General features: G+C 37.0%; 3 protein-coding genes across 6 annotated transcripts; 1 reads left to right on the top strand and 2 right to left on the bottom strand.

Annotated features, from left to right (window-relative positions):
* Window positions 1–313: 313 nt before the first annotated feature.
* LOC101900883 (uncharacterized) lies at window positions 314–1957 on the bottom strand. Its single transcript, XM_005176374.4, has 2 exons — window positions 1812–1957; window positions 314–1753 (listed from the first exon to the last, which is right to left on the bottom strand). The coding sequence occupies exons 1-2, from the start codon at window positions 1943–1945 to the stop codon at window positions 505–507; spliced, it is 1383 nt and encodes a 460-aa protein (XP_005176431.2). The 5' UTR covers window positions 1946–1957; the 3' UTR covers window positions 314–504.
* Window positions 1958–3422: 1465 nt separating this feature from the next.
* Window positions 3423–18851, top strand: LOC101900590 (uncharacterized). 4 transcript variants are annotated; one of them, XM_005176372.4, is made up of 11 exons: window positions 3424–3825; window positions 6439–6992; window positions 11992–12583; window positions 12648–13011; window positions 13066–13261; window positions 13421–13697; window positions 13762–13993; window positions 14053–14246; window positions 14516–14818; window positions 15264–15419; window positions 15645–18851. In XM_005176372.4, exons 2-11 carry the CDS (start codon window positions 6840–6842, stop codon window positions 17567–17569), a joined length of 4392 nt encoding a protein of 1463 aa, XP_005176429.1. In that variant the 5' UTR covers window positions 3424–3825; window positions 6439–6839; the 3' UTR covers window positions 17570–18851. The 4 variants fall into 4 exon arrangements, with proteins under 4 accessions (XP_019895401.1, XP_005176429.1, XP_019895400.1 ...); XM_020039841.2 differs by having other exon boundaries at window positions 3424–3652; window positions 12648–13261; XM_020039840.2 differs by having other exon boundaries at window positions 12648–13261.
* LOC101900413 (probable cytochrome P450 28d1) lies at window positions 8155–10933 on the bottom strand. The gene is made up of 8 exons (XM_011297822.3): window positions 10427–10933; window positions 10237–10375; window positions 10073–10180; window positions 9884–9985; window positions 9412–9831; window positions 9231–9357; window positions 8894–9163; window positions 8155–8411 (listed from the first exon to the last, which is right to left on the bottom strand). Exons 1-8 carry the CDS (start codon window positions 10615–10617, stop codon window positions 8248–8250), a joined length of 1521 nt encoding a protein of 506 aa, XP_011296124.1. The 5' UTR covers window positions 10618–10933; the 3' UTR covers window positions 8155–8247.
* Window positions 18852–18926: the final 75 nt, after the last annotated feature.

The following is an 18926-nucleotide window of genomic DNA, read 5'->3' as shown; positions in this document are numbered from 1 at the left end:
CCTTCTCTTGCTGTCAACTATTTTTGAAAAATGTAATTCATCATTAAAAAATATAATTTGTGACTAATTTTTGTTTTATTCCGCGTTTGGAATTACTGCCAAAAATGCAACGAAAATTCCATTTGGTTTAAAAATCTCTTCAGCCTGAGAATGCGATGGTAATGCAAACATTTCAAAATCGAATGTGCTGTGGCTGCAACGACTTACAAGCACGCCCTGTACTCAGTCACAAATTATGGAAAATTTTTATATATTTTTAATTGCTAAATGGCTTTTTATTACAACATATAAATAAATAAAATGAAAACTAACCTTATGTAATGATTTTAAAATTTTGTACACAACCTGTTGTACATTGATATTTTTATTGGGAATTCAATTTTAAAATAATTTTGGATAGAAATAAAATAAGTCGACAAATGAAAATTATATGAAAAATACATTTAAATAAATGTAAAATAAAGTGAATGAAAAAAATGGTGATTGATCGAAATTTAGGCGTGATCAAAGTGTGCAGTTCCAGCCCAAGGTGTTATCGTTTGATTGAGCTTGAATTTTCAAAATAGCACTATAGATACGCAGAGATGGTCCCAACTTGAGCGGTAACTTCTTTACAACATCACTCCGCTTCAGTAGTAGAAGAGAGCGCCCATCGATCTCCTCATCTTTAAATATATAAGCTTCTTTGGGAAATTGTTTACAGAAGTACTCATACACGTCGTCCACTGACCAATTTTTCACCAACTGAACATCCGGAATGTCATCACAAGATGCGTTATTGGGGCTGTTTCGAGCGTTTTCCAAAAACGGTGAATGTGATTTCACTGATTGCGAATCTACGCTACCTTCTACGGTAGTTTCGATGGAATTGACAATTTTACTGCGTTTCTCCTTTGCCGAACCGTCTTCATCATCAAGAGAACAACCGTCAACCTTTTTTTGAATCTCTGCACTGTGTGGACGTTTTAGGTTCGATTCTAATGTTGACGCCGCATGATTTGTTTTATTATTGGCGTGTACGGCCTGCACCTGAGCACCACCAATAATTTCGCGGATCTTTTTAACTGGCAAATCATCGGTATCTTTTGTTTCTTTTCTATCCAATGTACATTTCGCACAATTCCAATCGCGCGGCTGATCTTCTCCAGCCTTCAAGGCTCCCGATTGCAAGCAATCGTTGTGAAATAATTTTGTACACGTGGAACATATTACAGCGACTCTCACACTGTTATCATCATTACCTCGCTCATTGCAAACTGAACATGGTGAGCACTTTTCACACTTGTAGTTCGGGCGCACTGCGTCAAAATCGTCATAATCAACTTTTAGGCAAAGTTTATGAATTTTGTTTTCGCATTCTACACACGAGATTAGTGGATTTTTGAATGCGAACGCAGGACGCTTTGATTCCCTCTTGCCGCATCCAACACAGACTTCTTTCGATACTGACACAGCGGACGCAGTAGTACCATCGGAGGACGATGCTGTCGATATTCGACTATGTGCCCCACGACGATCTTGCAGTTGATTACTGCCGCTTACAGTACCACCTGATGCAACAGGAGGTGTGGCTATTGACAAGCGCTGTGCTCTGGGCAAATAATTGTCCGATGGATCAAACACCGCTTTTGGTTTCTTTATACGACCTGTTGTTCGGACTTGATGTTGTTGCTCATTTTGATGCTGTTCCATCTTTTCTGATAATTGCTTATTTGAAAAAGGCCCACTGGCTGTCCGCAATAAACAATTAATCCTGTAACGAGCAGAAAACTTTAAATACCTTTGAAAACAAATAATATAACAAAAATTACTTAAATATCCGAAATTTTATATTGACATTCGATGGCGTCAAAAAAGTATCAGGGTTAGAGCTGACAAACAATCGATTGCAATATCGAGTATGGATTGATTGTTTTTTTATCGATATCATCGGAAGAATTCGCATGTTCGCACTAGAATATGATAGAATGTTTCCATTGGAAACCGAACAACGTTGTTCGCTCTCAGAATTAGGTACACGAATTAACCCGTTCATACGGCACGATTCGTAATTCATAGTAAAATAATTCCTTTTTTCAAAAAAATTGTTTGTTAATTTTAAAGGGAATGTATACGAAAATACATGAAATTCTCACTAATATGAATATAAGAAATTATTGTTTTCCTCCCAAAGATTTATTATATCATTAATTTTACAATTTTCATTCACGTTTTCAACTTTTTGTGTAAATGTTGACATTTTGAACATATTTTTGTGTTTTCCCATTTTTGAATTCTGCTGAAGAGACACTTGTCAAACATTTTTTATGCCGATAGAAACATTTTGAAAATATTGACTATTTTGTTTGCAGTTTTCTGTAGAAATTTTAACTCGTGGACCAAATGCGTACCTCGAATGAGAGAGAAAACAAAATTTACTTTCGTTTGAATGTACATACGCCATTCAACATTGTAGTTTTCATTCATAATTTTCAGTCTTCCTAAAAATTTTTAAAATTTCATTAAATTTTTCTATTTATTATTTTTAAATGTCATAATTTATTTTTTCGATAAATGCTCTCATTTGTTAGGGATGGGACATATTTTTTCGTTGTTCTGAGAGTGATTTGATTTGAACAACGTACAAATATGAGTGTTCGCTCAGGAAATTTTGTGTGAAGAATTAGGTAGTTTTTTCATAGTTAAGGGTCAAACAACGAATAGAGAGCGAATCAAGTGCAGTGGAAACGCCACATGAACTGCGTTGTTCGCTCACAAGATACGCACTGTCAAAATTAATTTTGTCAATACACAAATTGATGTATTTTTCCTTTCTTGTTTTCAGCGGACATTCCACCTTGTGTTATCACGTAGCGTGTCAACTTAATATAATCAAGATAGACACCTCTAGGTGCTAACAGACTGAAATGCTCTGCTTCAGAACCTGCAAGAATGTAAGAAAGGTACTGCAACAACCGATATTTCTTTTTAGGTATTTGGTCTGTTCCAGAACTTCACGAATGTAAAAGTTTTTACTACAATAACCCATTCTCCCTTTACGATATCGAAAAATTTGCAAAACTTGCAGGTTCTGGAATAGAGCAATTATCACAAGCTTTTCAAAACCTGCAAGAATCTACTTGTTTTTTTATTATTTTTTTTTTTTCGCTATAAAAAAATAAAATATCGGACATTAAAAAAGCATCAATATCGATAGTTTTCAATTTTCTGAATTACCATTATCGAAACTAATAATGTGCATGTATCGAAATATCAGTACAACTGGAAAGAAAGTATAAAGGAACACTAAAAAAGTGCTGCCCTTACGGAATTAGTGAAATTGGTAAAGCTAAAAAACCCAACCAGAAATATTGTGGGAAGACAGAACCAAAGACAAATTAAGTCAAAAGAGGACACTACGAAAAATTGCACCAAAGTCGACGTTGAGGTCCCTTCACGCGTTCGTTCAGTTGACATCGTTGTTTTACGATTATTTCATTTATTCAGTAAAAATTAAAAATATTAATATTATTAAATGATTAGAAAATTTATCCGTCGTAAATAATGTTACTGCTTCGCGATAAAACGGTGTTGCTTGCGATATAATTGTAAAAATGGAATCGAGTGGCATGCAATCATAAAGTCTGTCGAAGATACAAGCGCAGACAAGTGTGTGAGTGGGCAAAATCTATGAAAAAGAAAAAATCGATTGCAAAATTAACAAAATAAAATTTGTAAATAAGAAACTTATTTAAGACTTGGAGATATTCCAATGAAAATCATACATGTTCGTAAAACTGCACTGGAATTTGTAGCCTCAGCACGTCATGAGGTGTCGAGTTGAAGGTTGGTTCTTGTATATTCATTATCCATCCATTATTACATGTAAAAGTTACTTTCGAGGAAGGGCGAAGGGCTAGTGTGAAAACGTCGTTGTTCTTGTTTTTGTTCCATTCATGATAGAGTACTGCGTTGAATGGTGGTGTTATGTACATAAGTGTGGGTGTTATGCTACGAAACATTCATTGATAATAATTTTACAACTTAAAGAGCAGATTTGCGGAGCAACCTCCAAAACCATCCTTGCGTATTTTCGGCATTCACAATTGAATTTCATTGTGTGTATGTAAGCCCAGGCCTATGCCTACGAACAAATACAATACAAATGTATAGAATAAATTTGTTCTTTTTCCCGATTTGAGATATGTTCGCAGGCGAATAGTTTTGATCCTTGTGGAGACCCTCCAGGTCTGTCATTTGACTATTTAGGAATATTGTTCATCATTCGAAAGGCTTTTCGTGTGTTTACAAAACATATATGGAGTTTTAATCACCACCATATCTATTGGAGTGGAGACCAGATAGAAGAGCCGCACCTCAATTTTGCTAAATTCGAATGCTGTGATGCTGTGATTAGGGACTTACTTGCTTTTACAGCCGTTTATTGTTTGGATTTTGTAGTCTACTTAATCCCTTGTGAATGTGCAACTGCAACAAAATCAAACACCATACAAAATCAAACACCATTTTTTTTAAATTTTATTGATTTAAAGCAAAAAATGTCGGAAATAGCATCGAATTTTAAAATAAGTTTAGATTTATTTGAATTGGTCATCTTTGGCACGAATTATGGCCAATGAAACCGTCACACGCTGCCCGAATGTAGCTCTGCGGTGTTTTGGACCATTCCAGAAGAAGCGCTTGGTACAAAAACTTTGGTATTTTTTAGTGCCAACCTTGCTTTCCAAAATACTCCAGATACAATTTGATTTTGGTGGCCATTGTGCGCTGGAAATGAAGCGAGGAACCTCATTTTGTAACCATTTATGGGTGGCGCGTGCTGAGTGCGACTGTGGTGATTCCTGTTGGAATGTCCAAGGTCTGCGACCAAAATGTTTGCGTGCCCAAGGCTTTAGTACACCTTCCAGAATATTTTCGCGATAAAATTCCGCATTTATTCTGATGCCACGGTCGAAAAATACGAGCCGAGAGCGACCATCGGCTGTTATGGCGGCGTTTGAGTTCTGGTGGTCAACCGAAGGTGCACATTTTCAGCTGACCTCTTTGGCAAGTAAACACGATCATTTTGTTTGTTTACAAACTGCTGGACAGAGAATGTTTTCTCATCGGTCTATTTCTTGAGTCTATTTTTTATGTTGCGGTGTAAGTTCTTGACTTTTTGGAATTTCAATGGCATTACCCCGAGCTCATGAGATATTGTGATATGTTAAGCTCACGAGCCATTTTTCGGCCACTGCGATGCGGGTTTCGATCAAGTCGCTTCTTTACTTTTCGAACCATTTCTGCTGATGTTGCTGTTTTCTTCCGTCCACTTCCTTAACGTCGGGCTACACTACCAGTATCACGGTAACGAGCGATGGTACGAGACACAAGATTTATTCACATTTAAATGCTGGAGTGCTCTAATAATAGCCACTTGTTGTTTTCCAGTCAAATATAAAGAAATCACACTATCACGCTACAATTCCATCACGAATAACTTTTTTTCTGGAAAATTCTCACCAAAATGCTTTTGTACATTTTTAAACAATATAATGAGCTCTCATTGGAATTATTTTAAAGAGCTGTCGGACGAGTGGCTTAGAAATGACATCAGTCTGAAGTTGAAGTTTTTTATCTCCCCCTGTATGTGCATTCGATTTTGTTATTATTCGAGAGGGTATAAACTAATGTTGTAATAGAAATTGAAGTAATGCCAAATTTCAACCAAGTGTTGACCTGAACTCAGCTCAACGAAAGCACTAGAAGAAATTAATAGTAAAAATACTCAGTCAATTATTCTGAAAATGTTGTCAATCAATTAAATTTTCAGTTTAATAAATACGGGTGTTTTTTCTCCAATGTGCCTTTGGATGTTATCTTAATTTTTTTTTAAATGTGAGGGAAGAAGGTTTTTTAAAACATGGCCTGAAAACGACTTTGTATTCTATTCTTATCAAATGACCGTTGATGATTATCCGAAAAGATATTTGAAAATCTATGTAAACGCCATCCATGTAAATATGTGTATTGTCTTGATCATAGATTTTGTGAAAGAAAGCTTTTTTAATTCTGTAGCTTCTTGGTTGTAGTTATTTATTTAAGTTTAACTGATTTTTTAGATATTATATAACCAGGTATGTGATGGAAACCATTTTGACTTGTTTTTATCATGGAAAGATTGACTATATATCAAAATTGATAAATCCTTTTATGGAATACCTACTACATTTATTTAATTCCGATTCCTCAAATCGAGTTGAATCGGTTTCCATCACATACCTGATTGATACATTTTTGAAAGTATCCAAATTGGGGCTTTAAAATTATTAAAGTTTAAATAAAACATTTACGTTTGTACATCATATCAATACAAATGATATTGTTGATATCTTTCCGAAATGATTTCCATATTCCAGCATGTCCTAAAAATATTATTTTTTTGGTATTTCGTTTCAGGGTTTTAAATACGGAAAAATATCCAGAGAATTGAAATATGGCTGCATGCAGTTCCGTAAAAATTGGACTATGCTTTGAAATGCAAAAAAACATTGAATGTTTATGGCAATTACGAAAACAAAGGAAACTTTTTTGCACATAAGAAAAACTAGACAGACTTGTGCTAAGGATTTTTAAACGCATTGCCTTCTGCCGTAAAATCCGCTGAAGTATATGATATTTGCCAATAAGAACAATTAGCGCAATTATGTGCTGATGAAATACACTAACGAAGAAGTAAAGGCGCGGTAGGTAGTGGGCAGCGCCCAATGATAATGTGGCGATAATACGATCAGCAGATTAAGTAAAAAAATCGCACAAACATCACATCATTTTAAGAAGTACATTTTCATAGCTCCAAGATGTCAACGACACAAAGTTACAAAATGCCCTCCACTAGCAAAATATCTTTGGACAAGCTGTTAAGAGTTGGATGTTACGATTTGGAAAAAACAATTGGAAAAGGAAACTTTGCAGTTGTTAAGCTAGCATCCAACATTGTCACCAAAACAAAGGTACGTAACCATTTTTGTAAGTTTTGCTGCTTTTCAGTTGCTTACTGCTCAACTTTATCATGGATATAAGTAAAATGCAAGATCTGTTTTTTTTAATGACCTTTACCAAATTTACCTTTTGAGTTAACTGAGCGAGATTTTATAATGTGAGGAACATGATAGACTTTCAGTATTTTTTTGTTTGCCAGTGTAATTTTATCATGCATTCATAAATATTTCTCGGTACAAATAAAATTAGGCTGAAGTGGCGGCATACTTTTCGGAATCGTTGTACTGACTCTGCAGCGTTTTAAGTTCGTTTGTGTTTTTTATTTTAAGCCCGTCAATCAAGGTGCTGATGTCGACAATTTTTCTCCGCATAGAATCGAGCGATAGGTTTTCTGTACAGTTTTCAGGTTTGATATCATCGCGCAACTGTTGTAATTCTCGATATATGTCCTTAGCAGAGGTTCGTAATGTTAGCCGAAACTTGTTGACCTCATTGTCTTGTTGGGATTTCAAAAGGTTGATTTCATTAATGGCGTTCAAAACATGATTGCATGCATCCGTTGCTGTTGAAGGGTCGTATGCGCCGTTGTAGCTGCAAATATTTTCGGGCGTGAGTTTTATTTGGTTTGCTTCGAGGTATTTTTGTTGAGCTTTCAAACGAGTTAGTTCGCATAACAGTGCCGTATTGGTCTTCGTCTTGGTCATGTCTATCCTGTGAGTTGTAAAAGTAGATACAGCATAAATAAATAATTGGGAAAGAAATCCAATTGGCATATATTTATTGCCAATACAATTTTATTGAGTCTTTTCTTTTTCTTAACATGTAAGTGGACATTGAAGTGATGCACGAAATTCTTAAAATTGTAATGTTTTGTTAAAATGTCTAATGTTTCTTTTCAGTACCTTGTTTTATTTTAATTAATAAATTTGTGTTTACTAAACTTAAACTGGATTGAGCCAATTGGTCAATACCTGTAAACAGTTAAACTAATTTGTAGCGTAAGTTGCTATTAACTGTTGTTACGAATGTTAACATGACTTTCCTATCGGTTGCTATATATCTCAAAACTGTTTACATTTCATAAACAAACCACCTTCTTTTGACTGCGTTGTTGTTGTTGCATATGTTATATGCCATTCCTTATCAACGTGGAAAAATAGTATTGACGCTACATTTACATTTTATATGATTTCATTTTTTGTTCATATTCATATATTTGGTGTGATTACAAAAGTGTAATTTTTATATTGCCAACTAGACTTTCATCTAGAGTCCTTTCAGCGTTAAAAATATACCACCATCTAAGCCAGTAATGAAGCCATGAGCGGATTGGTAATTGTCCTTGCGTGTTCGCTCATTAACCGTCAGTTCAAAATTCATAATTATATTTGCAATGGCAGCTTTCGTCTGTGCTAGACCGAACGTCATTCCTAAAAAATAAAGTACAACTTGTTAAAGGCGCCTTGGTTAATTCAGCGACTACGACTACGAAATACGACAAAAATGTAAAAATCAAATTCCTAAGCACAAAAAGTTATTTCTCCAGCAAGATCGGCCGCCAATCGAATGTTGGTATTGGTGCTTTACATGAGGCTGAGGTTTAATTCGTATTGGTGTTGTCAAAATATTGCGAAAATATTTATATTCTAGGTGAATTTTATAATATCCACGATCTTTATACACAAAATAATTCAAAATATAACCTAGAGGCTGTGGCATACACTATAATGGGAAGTTGTATGGTAATATCATTCTCATGTAACACTTAATACTTGTTTTTACTCTAAACTAAATTGTAGCACATTATTTTTTAAGTGCTGCATGATCAATGAATTACGCCTACAAAAGTATTTAAAAAATTTGAGAAATAACTTTTGACAAGGGGTTAAAATATCTTTTAGAAACGGATTACCTAAACAAATGCGTGGACCATCACCAAAAGGCATATATATGCCCATATCCTTAAATTTTTTTGTTCCGCCATTTGCCTGCGAAAATCTCTCTGGTAAAAAGTCCTCCGGCTGTGGATAATATTCCGCATCATGATGAATAGAATGTAATGAAATCATGCAAACGTCTCCAGGTTGCACAGTCAAATTAACTCCGTCGGTATTTTCGAATGAACATGTTTTTGTGCAGAGCTTAGTCATAAATGGTAGAGGTGTGAAGATGCGCAGAGTCTCTGCCAAACAGACATAAAACGCCAAAAATAAAAATTAGTTTTTGTATGTATGAACAAAAATTGTTACCTGCGACACACTGCTCCAAATAGGGAAGTTTCATTAAATTGGGGAAATCCAAAACATTACTGTTGGCAATCATATGGTCCCTTATTTCTGCTCGCAGTTGCTCCTGTTTATCTGTATTTCTGGCCAACTGAAATGCAATTGTTGTTATTAATTTATACGAGGACGTTTTTTTAGCTATTACCAACAATAAGCAATGGCTTATTAGGGTTGCGGACGTTTCGAAGCCATCAAAGTGGAATGTTAACTGGTGGGCCAATATTTCTGTATCACTCAGCCCCCTGGTGCGCTGCAGCTCCAGCATATGCTGCAGAAAATCATTGCGTATTGGTGACTGATGCCTGGATTGCAATGCGAAATGAGTTAATTTTAAGAAGAAACTATCCGTCTCCTCGGGGAAGAACCGAACATACAAAATGGATCGTATGGCGGGAAATATGCCCGCGACAAAAAAATATTTAAACGCTCTAAACGTTTGAGCAATCATGCGTTTGGACATGTCGAAAAACGTCGAGTCATGTTCCCGACTGGTTGCTTTGAAATTGTCAGTCTCTATACCCCAAACTACATCGGCAACAACTTCTGCTGTGTAACGCAAGGACACCTATCGACCGATATAATTTGTGAAAGCATCACATTTTTATTAATTTGCATACCTCTTTGGCATTAATGTCGAACTCTCCGCTTGTCGCCATGTTCCTAAGATATTGGACTAGCTTTGTTCCAATGGAATCGATAATAGGGTACATATTTCTAATCTGAAAAACATTATTTTGCAAAAATTATCCATGAGCCTCAAGGCTGTGGCCCATTTCATTAGTTTGTCTAGGGAATTACTTACGAACCTTGATATTTGTTAATCCCGACACGATTTCTGCTCTTTGGGTTCTCCATTCTGATGACGGCAGGACAAACGGATTACTTCCAGATATTGGTTCCCTTTGGCGATCCATCTGCATTATAATTATGATGCCATGTTTGTTAGAATTATGAATGGTTGAACTCTTACCCATTTTGATGATTCGTTGTCTTGAAAACACTGAAATTTGCCAACTAAAATGTCCTTGCACAATTGCGGATCAAGCACTAGCAATTGCGGTTTTCTCGTCATGAAAACACCAACGAATCGTGCTAGTCCTTTAAACTTCCTTTAACGAAAACAATATTTTCCGATATTTTAGTATTTTACCATTACCTACTTGTATATATCATCGAGATCATAAATTAGACTCCTGTTTCCCAAAACAGTGCCAGGAAATGTGCCAACCAGTACTTGGGGGCTTGGACCTGGAATTCCCCTTTTACGCCAGTGATCAAAGTGCCATGTTAAGTAGACATAAAGACCGACGAGAAAAAGAGCACTCGCAAAGAACGCGCTAATAAACCACATCACGGTACTTTCATTAGTTGCTTTCAACAAAGACTTGAGCGACCGAACTGTCTTGTCGGAATATACATCTGCTGGCTCAATATTTAAATTATCAGTAAGCGCTGGTTTATAACCGGCCTATCTTTGTTTTTAAGAAACAACCTTATCAATTTCTTTGTCTGAGGCGACACATTCTTCTCCATATCATGGTACAACACGCTGCAGTTAAAGTCTTGGGGTACTATGCAAATCATGATGGAATTTAAAAAAATCAATTCAATTGTAATTGATTCTTTGTAGAACTTGGAATTTTACTCCCTCGTTGCTTGTTGTTTGGGTAACGCGCAACACTGATTAAGCGTTCCTTGCAAACACTTGAGCTTTTAATTTTAATTTTCTTATGACATACATAGAAGTTATTATTATTGTTAAGCCTGGTAAATGCATCTGGGCAAAAAACCCCCTCGGAGGTAAGTAAGCTACGAAATGCAGTTAGGTTATCGACAGGCCAATGGTGTCTCCGTTGCTATTCCACAATAAAAGACTTTGTAATAATCCAACTATAGCGTTCTGCATTTGTATCGAATACCCTCAAGAAAGGCACATTTTCACGGCAAAACAAAAACAAATTCTTGTGCAAAAATTCATTTTTTTCATGAAAACTCAAAATATATCTTTATCTAGAACGGTGTATAAAACCGAATTCTGTGGTTCACCTGATGTCAGACTGCAACACTAGTCCTAACACCGTTAAATTCAAAAAAATTGAAACCTATTTCTCATATATTTCATAATCAGTCAATTTACGCATCATAGCAACATAACATTCTGCTCGAATCTATGATACTTTGATCTGCATCTGTTGTTCTCCTTCAGAAATAAGGAGCGGTACGAAGTACACTGTCATCATGTTAAATATTCATCAAGTCCCTCAAATGGTTGCGTTACATCCGACCGACGCCGTCCTTTGTTAAATTATATAGACGTTAAGCTAGCAGGGAAAATCACATATCTCTCGATGCAGACACAGATTGCATTACTTTTCGTTCCCTCCTTTAGGATGTACCAAAATTGACCCTACATGTTCTTGGGAAGGTTAATGCCGTTCCCTTGAATGGACATTTTCTATAGAGGTATTGTCAAAACATGGTTAGTACACTTCGAAATTTAGCCCCTTACCTAATACCTCACGTGCCACACAAAAATACTCACCATCCTCGCAATGGTAGTATGTTTTATACGGCCATATTACCCAAATACGCAAGATCCCTATCTTGAAGCCAATCAAGAAATCAAGGAAAATTTTCAAAAAATATTCTATTTTTCTTCTTGGTAGAACATTGCCATGTTCCATTTATGATGCCATCACAATAATAAATTCCGAAATATTTTTAGGTCGCTATAAAAATAATAGACAAAACTTGTCTCAATGAGGAGTACCTGGCAAAGACTTACCGAGAAATATCTATTTTAAAAACGCTTAGACACCAACACATAACACGTCTATACGAAGTAATGCAATCGGAAACCATGATATATTTGGTAACGGAGTATGCTGCTAACGGGGAGATTTTTGATCATCTTGTCGATAATGGACGAATGAAGGAGCCCGAGGCGGCAAGAGTTTTTTCGCAGTTAGTCTCGGCGGTTCATTACTGCCATCGCAAGGGAGTGGTCCATCGTGACCTTAAGGCAGAGAACGTGTTGCTTGACAAGGATATGAACATCAAGCTGGCTGATTTCGGATTTAGCAATCATTACGAAGATGGTAGTCCCCTTACTACATGGTGTGGGTCGCCCCCGTATGCTGCGCCGGAAGTTTTTCAGGGCCTAGAATATGACGGACCCAAAGCAGATATCTGGAGTTTAGGAGTAGTGCTCTATGCAATGGTGTGCGGGGCGTTGCCATTCGACGGAAAAACGTTATTAGAATTGAAAAGTCGAGTGGTAACTGGCAAATTTCGCATTCCATATTTTATGTCCCAGGGTGAGTGAATCTTTTACACAGCCCACCAATATATCGGATTCCAATTTGTCTGGTTTTGTTATAGATTGTGAAAACCTCATACGCAACATGTTGGTGGTGGAACCCGAGAAACGTTATACCATCAAACAAGTGATGAAGCACCGCTGGGTGAGCGAATGGATGAACGAAGTTGAACGGGATTGTTCGCAAACACCACTTCTGAGTTCCGACGTTCCATCCAGTGGACAAACTACATCGGTACCGAACTTAGACACAGTTGTTGTATCTCATATGTTGCAGTTGTCCGGATTGACAGCAGATAAAATCGCCCAATCTGTTCACGAGAACCGTTTCGATAATATCTACGCCATATATTATTTATTGTATGACAAATTGGAGCAGAAACGACGTGAGCATCAGAAAATACAGCAGCACGCAAATAGAGCCAGGTTAGTTTACATAAATTCCTATTTTGCCGCAATATTAGATTGTACATTTGACAGGTCTCGAACCAGCATTACGACTGGAATGGTAGATCGATCTGAACCTCTGCAACAAGATTCATTGGACCGTTTAAGCCCTCTTGTAAATACAAACGCGGCCCAACCCGAATCGACGTACCCGTGGACCGATATTAATGTTGAATTGGAAAAGTTTAGTAGTGACATTGAATTGGAACGCATGAAAGGACCAAACGAGGTATGTACTTATCGCAGAGTTGTTCTTACAATTTTACTGTAGAAAATATTGGACAGAAAATTAAGCTTCTGAAAGGAAGAATTTTTTAAAAAAATATACGTGGACGACCACTTAACTCGTTGTAACTTTAAAATTTATTTAATTTCAATTGCATTTCAGAATTTACACCAAAATCAACTATGCACAACACCTTCCACAAGCCAAGGCAATGGCAACACAAGGCGACACACGGTGGGGCCAGGCGATGTTGCTCACGAACACGCCCTTCAGGATACAAATGTTATAGCCTTGAACTTTAAATATGAACCTTCGAAAGACGAACAACAATCTTATCCATATCCACCCATCAATTTGCCGACCTTGCAAAACCAACCTCTACATTATCTGACCACAAAAGATCAGCATTTGTTGAAACCACCGTTGGTAATGGGAGCAAGTAAGTACACCTTTTCAAGAAATAAAGTCATTTAATATATCTAAACAACCTTCTATTCATTAAGCCGGTTCCTTCAACCGACGAGCTTCAGATGGCGGAGCCAACTTGCCTTACAGTTTTACAACTGGTCACCAGTCTTCTACTGTAGACAGGCCTTCCGAACAAAACGAAACATTTTTTATGCACCCAAACACGGGAACCAACAATGAACTAATTCCTACTGCCAGTGCCGCTAACAGAATCCCTACAGAAACCGCCAGCATAAATCTTGATGAAAAACCCGAAGAAATTCAAAGGTGATAGAAATGTTTCAAATCTGTATTTGAGAACTTTTTTACGAAGCAGATGTTTATAGGTACATGCAAATGAGGGGAAAGCGCCATACGGTCGGTTGTACCGAAGATTTATCGCTTAGCCATCATTCGGGAGACCAATGTGGCATTAATTCCAAACTCCAAACACCGGCCGGAATACCAAATGCCACTGGAGTTAGCACCGGCATGCGAACCAGACGCACAGGTCTACTTACTGTGACAGAACGACCGCCGGGTAATTAGAAAATTTTGTTTATTTAAGCTCAAACATACGTTTGCGTGCATGAATCCCATTTCAAGCTTACCATTTCCGAATTTTAAGTTCATTTTTATTTTGTTAATTTGTTTTGTTTTTGTTTTTTTTTATATTTTTATGTTTTCTGATTTATTTGACGACGCTTGGCAAACATACCCAACAAATTTGAAACACAAAACACATGCGCGTTGCCGACGAATTGCTTGACGTATTGCTTTATAATTTATAAAAAATATTTTTGTAAAAAGTCATAAGTCCGGAGCTTATTCGTGAGGTCGAATCTCGCATGAATCGTAATTATATGCCTCCAGCTTTAAAAATGCAATGCAATTATTCGGGTGGATTTAGTTTATCTCCACCTTCCGTTGTGAATTCTTCATTCAATAGTTCGACTAATAATTGTAACTACCCTGTCGCGAGCACTTCAGTCCTTGGAAGTACAACAACAATGCCCATAAACCCCACAGCAACCGCAAGTTCGGCGACTGTTTCCTATAACAATAGACGCATTTATAACAAGTCTGGGAAATTACCACCCGTTCAAGAAGTTGGTAAGTTGTATTGTTTGCTCTGTATAGGTGACAGCCCCAATCGGTTTTTATAGATATTGAGATGGTGGTTTTAGCGGCTGCGGGTTGAATCATGGAAACTGAAACTTAAATACTTCCCGTATTATGGAATATGTACGGCTAACCATGAGTTCACAATATATATACACACCTTTAGGAAATGGTCAAAGAATCTTAAAAAAAAAAATAAAAAATTGACACTCTTGAGTAAATTTCAAGACAAACCGCTTAAGATTGTTGTTACCATTTTGCACAACTTGGTCAAATTATTATTGTTTCCAACTCTAATAAACATAGAACTGGAACAACATAAACATCGGCTAACTTTTTGAATTATACTTACTGCCTAATTTCTGCCTTTTATTTTCGTTGTGTTCCCCTCTAAAAATCGCATTTATATGTTTACTAATCATTCGTTTGTTTGTAGGTCGATATAGTCCTGTACGTCGAGCATCCGAGGGATCGAAGACACAATTTCAAGGACCATTGCAAGAATGTCAGTATCTTCAGAAGGGAATTGCACAGCGCAACTTTTTGGCAGCACCCAGCCCCCCACTTTTGGAAAACTCAATAAGTTTACCAGGTACATTGACATAATTATGAAATTTTAAATACACATGTGCTTTTATTCGTTTATTTATTTTTAATTTTGAAAAATGTCCTTATGTGTGTATGCTGTAAAAGGTTCTGTAATACTATTCCTGTAATACGTTTCATGCGAATACGAATAGCTTCGCTTTAGTTTAAAGCACATCGAATTGTTATATATCAGGAAAGATTTTTGCTAACTTGTCTAACTTTCTTTAAGGTTCTCCAATACATGGGAAAAATTCTGGTTTCAACAATGTTTTTCGTCGCACTGGAACACCGTCGACATTGGCCTCACATGACATCGAAATCCCATCAGAGGCTCTTAAAACCGTTGTGCCGATATTAGACCAGTTAATTAAAGAGCAGAGGATCAGTATGGAGATAGCAAGTAATATAATATCCACTAGGCAAGTTCCTTTAGATATGGCTCAACTCTTGGGGTTAGCAGCACATGGAAACAGTTCTTCAGAGGGTTTCGGAGCTCATCCCCAGCTGCAGCAGGTGCATAGTTCCAGTACATCTCCGCTCTCAATGTCAACTTTGAATAGTTTCGGCGAACAAACGAACAGTCCATTGAAAGAAAGTGGTATTTGCATAACAACCAGCGGTCCAATAATGCAACAGAATAGCTCGTCCCAATATTACCAAAATGTTGCTGGTAATAACATGAATTTAGCTGGAAGCTTGCATATGAACGCCATCTTAGGTTCCTGTTACGCACAACCGTTTTCAATAGCGCTGAAAAGCAGTGGTAATTTTAGCGGCACGTCCTTGGCAAATGCTGGAATGCCGGGTGCAAGTAGTGGGACTACAACAGGCGGCGGTGGTTCATCGCCATTACATCAAATCACGAAGGGTATTTCGTATTTAACAACGGGAGGTGGCGGCTCAATAACCCGAGGAACGTCTGCGGCCAGCGAAATAGCTGCTGCAGCATTGCAACCCCTGGATTTGTCTATGGATGTCGGTTCGTCAGATGATTCGCAAACACCTGTAGGTTCGTATGTGTCGCAGAACTGGTTTCTGCCACCATCAACATATTACGATATGAAACCTTTGAATTTATCGCCTGCTCAGCCTATAAGGGTGGTCACAACACCTCCAACATCACCAAATTTATGTATAATACAAGAAGAAAATGCCACAACCCAAATGGGTCACACAATAACAACTGGAACGCCATACGCGGGATGCACTGGTGGTATAACTCCTACTCCATCTTCTGGAACGTTATCGTCCGCAGAAGAGGTAGTATCGCCAGGACAGCAACCATCACATCCCCAGATTTGTCTGACCGATGTTCAGGGCAGCGAAATAACATTAGTTGCACAATCTTCTCAATTTAGTAACGAAAACAGTTCGGATTCGTCTGAACACCATGTCATTTCATTAATGTCGCTTCAAGACCTAATGATAACAGAAACATCGAATGACATGCCAACGATAGCCCGTGGGAATGTGGTTAAAACTATGACCCTAGAGACGGAACCAAACGTGCCGACTGCAACGTCGGTGGATAGAAGAGGCAGCGACAAATCTCTTGGCTTCTCCGATGATTCCTTAAGCAACGACTCCAATAATTTATCGCCTAGCCAAGAACCTTCCGCATCTTCGGGATTCAAGTCCGATTCGCACTCCGAGGTAGGGGATCACACCGAGGGTCATTTAACACCAGATTCTATGTGCGAATCACGTCGTATGTCTGAGGACATGTGTTATGAAGTTCCCCTTCCCTACGAATGTTCCAATTTAGACACTACACGAATTCTCGAAATGATTAAACAAACAATAGATTCAACAATGCCTCCAAAAGGATTTACTTTACACACCGTTGAAACGCCTCCGTCAGTTTCCAATTGTCCATCCAGCTGGACTCAGTTCAGGCCTGCTGCAGGAGCTCTCTCAGAAGGCTCCAGCACCTTCTCTTTGGACCTATCTCCATCCTACATAACAACTAATCTTAGTCTAGAATATTCCGGAGGTTTGCAAATAGAAGTGCAAGTGTGCGAAGGCCGAAGTCGTGACAGCCAGAGTTCAGGAAAGGGAATCAAACTAAGGCGAATATCCGGCGATCAGTTTGAATATGGCAAATTGTGCCAACAACTTATAAACCAACTCAATATCCAACAAGTGGTTGGTTAAACATTCGAATTCCGTAATCTTTGTTAAAGGTTATCATATCATATACCATTTAATTTTGCGGATAATACGATACATTTAAAACAAATTTAAACTGATAATTATATAAATACGAACGATTTGTCCCCATCAAAACCCTGTGTAAAGTTGTCCCCCCTAAGTGTGTACAGCTAGTACTAATACGAAATATTACTGATTAACGGTAAATGACAGTACAACATTTATTTTTGCGAACCTTGACGAAATAAAAATGCATTTGGTATAATAAAATTTCAAGCCCTTGCACATCAAGAAAATAGAATTGGTTTGGCATTCAAGATCTACTTCCAAGCCAAAGTACACCAAGTCTTCAAACTAAATTTCCATACGTTTCATGTCAATATTGACTATAGACATTAAAAAAAAAAACAATCACAAGATGGTCAATCTTGCCCACAAGTCATTGTAACACCGAAATGAAATTCATCCTGACTCGTGCTAGAACGCTTTTATTTTATTACTCTGGCTGTTCGCAAGTCATAAAACCACTAAAGCTGCACTAGCAAGGCCATTTCAAATGATTTCAGATAATATTTACCACCTTCACTTTGAAAAGATGATGTGCAGTGTTCAAATTCACAATGTAATTGTTTTAAGATCGTCAAAGTCAATTGTTCTATGTATAATTTGTAATATAGTCGTAGTTTTTCCCCTTAGAATAATGCGTAATATAGGATTAATTTCAAAGCAGTAGATTTAACATAATATGAGTGTGGGTGTCCTCTAAGACATTCGTTTAGTCCTGTAAGTAATGTGAATTATTGTTTCATTTTGCAATGATGCACAGTTACACCTATCGGAAACAACCAATCCACATATATTGGTCGAAAGCAATTTTATTTAAGTCATAACATTAACATAGTAACATTCCAGGCAAACTGCAAGAGCTAACGATGTTTATTTCCTTTCAAGTTTGAAGTTATATCAGCACATTTATGTACATAATATCTTGCTGTTAAGCAGTATTCCTTATCGTTATAATTATATTAATTTTAAAATTGTAATTGAATCTTTTTTCTGATAATGTCCCGTCTTCTTCCACAAACCCATCTTTCATTTGATATCATTTTTAGTTAAATTCTGTAAGAGTAAGAATAGCTATATAAGGCGTAAATTACATAAAGACTGCTGTGATTAAAATGAGTAAAACAAAAACAAAAATAATATAAATAGTATAAAAATGTTATGTTCACATTTATTTACCTCTTAATGCCTCTAAATAAACGAGAATAAATAAAATTTTAAATGATTTCTTTTAATTTGAACAGCATAAATGAGATCGATAAAAAGCGCTAATAAGATCAACATCAGCAGCGGCTTT

This window comes from Musca domestica, unplaced genomic scaffold (genome assembly GCF_030504385.1).
Source record: "Musca domestica strain aabys unplaced genomic scaffold, Musca_domestica.polishedcontigs.V.1.1 8, whole genome shotgun sequence".
In the NCBI taxonomy this organism is placed as follows: Eukaryota; Metazoa; Arthropoda; class Insecta; order Diptera; family Muscidae; genus Musca; species Musca domestica.
This window is presented reverse-complemented; position numbering and strand designations above follow the sequence as displayed.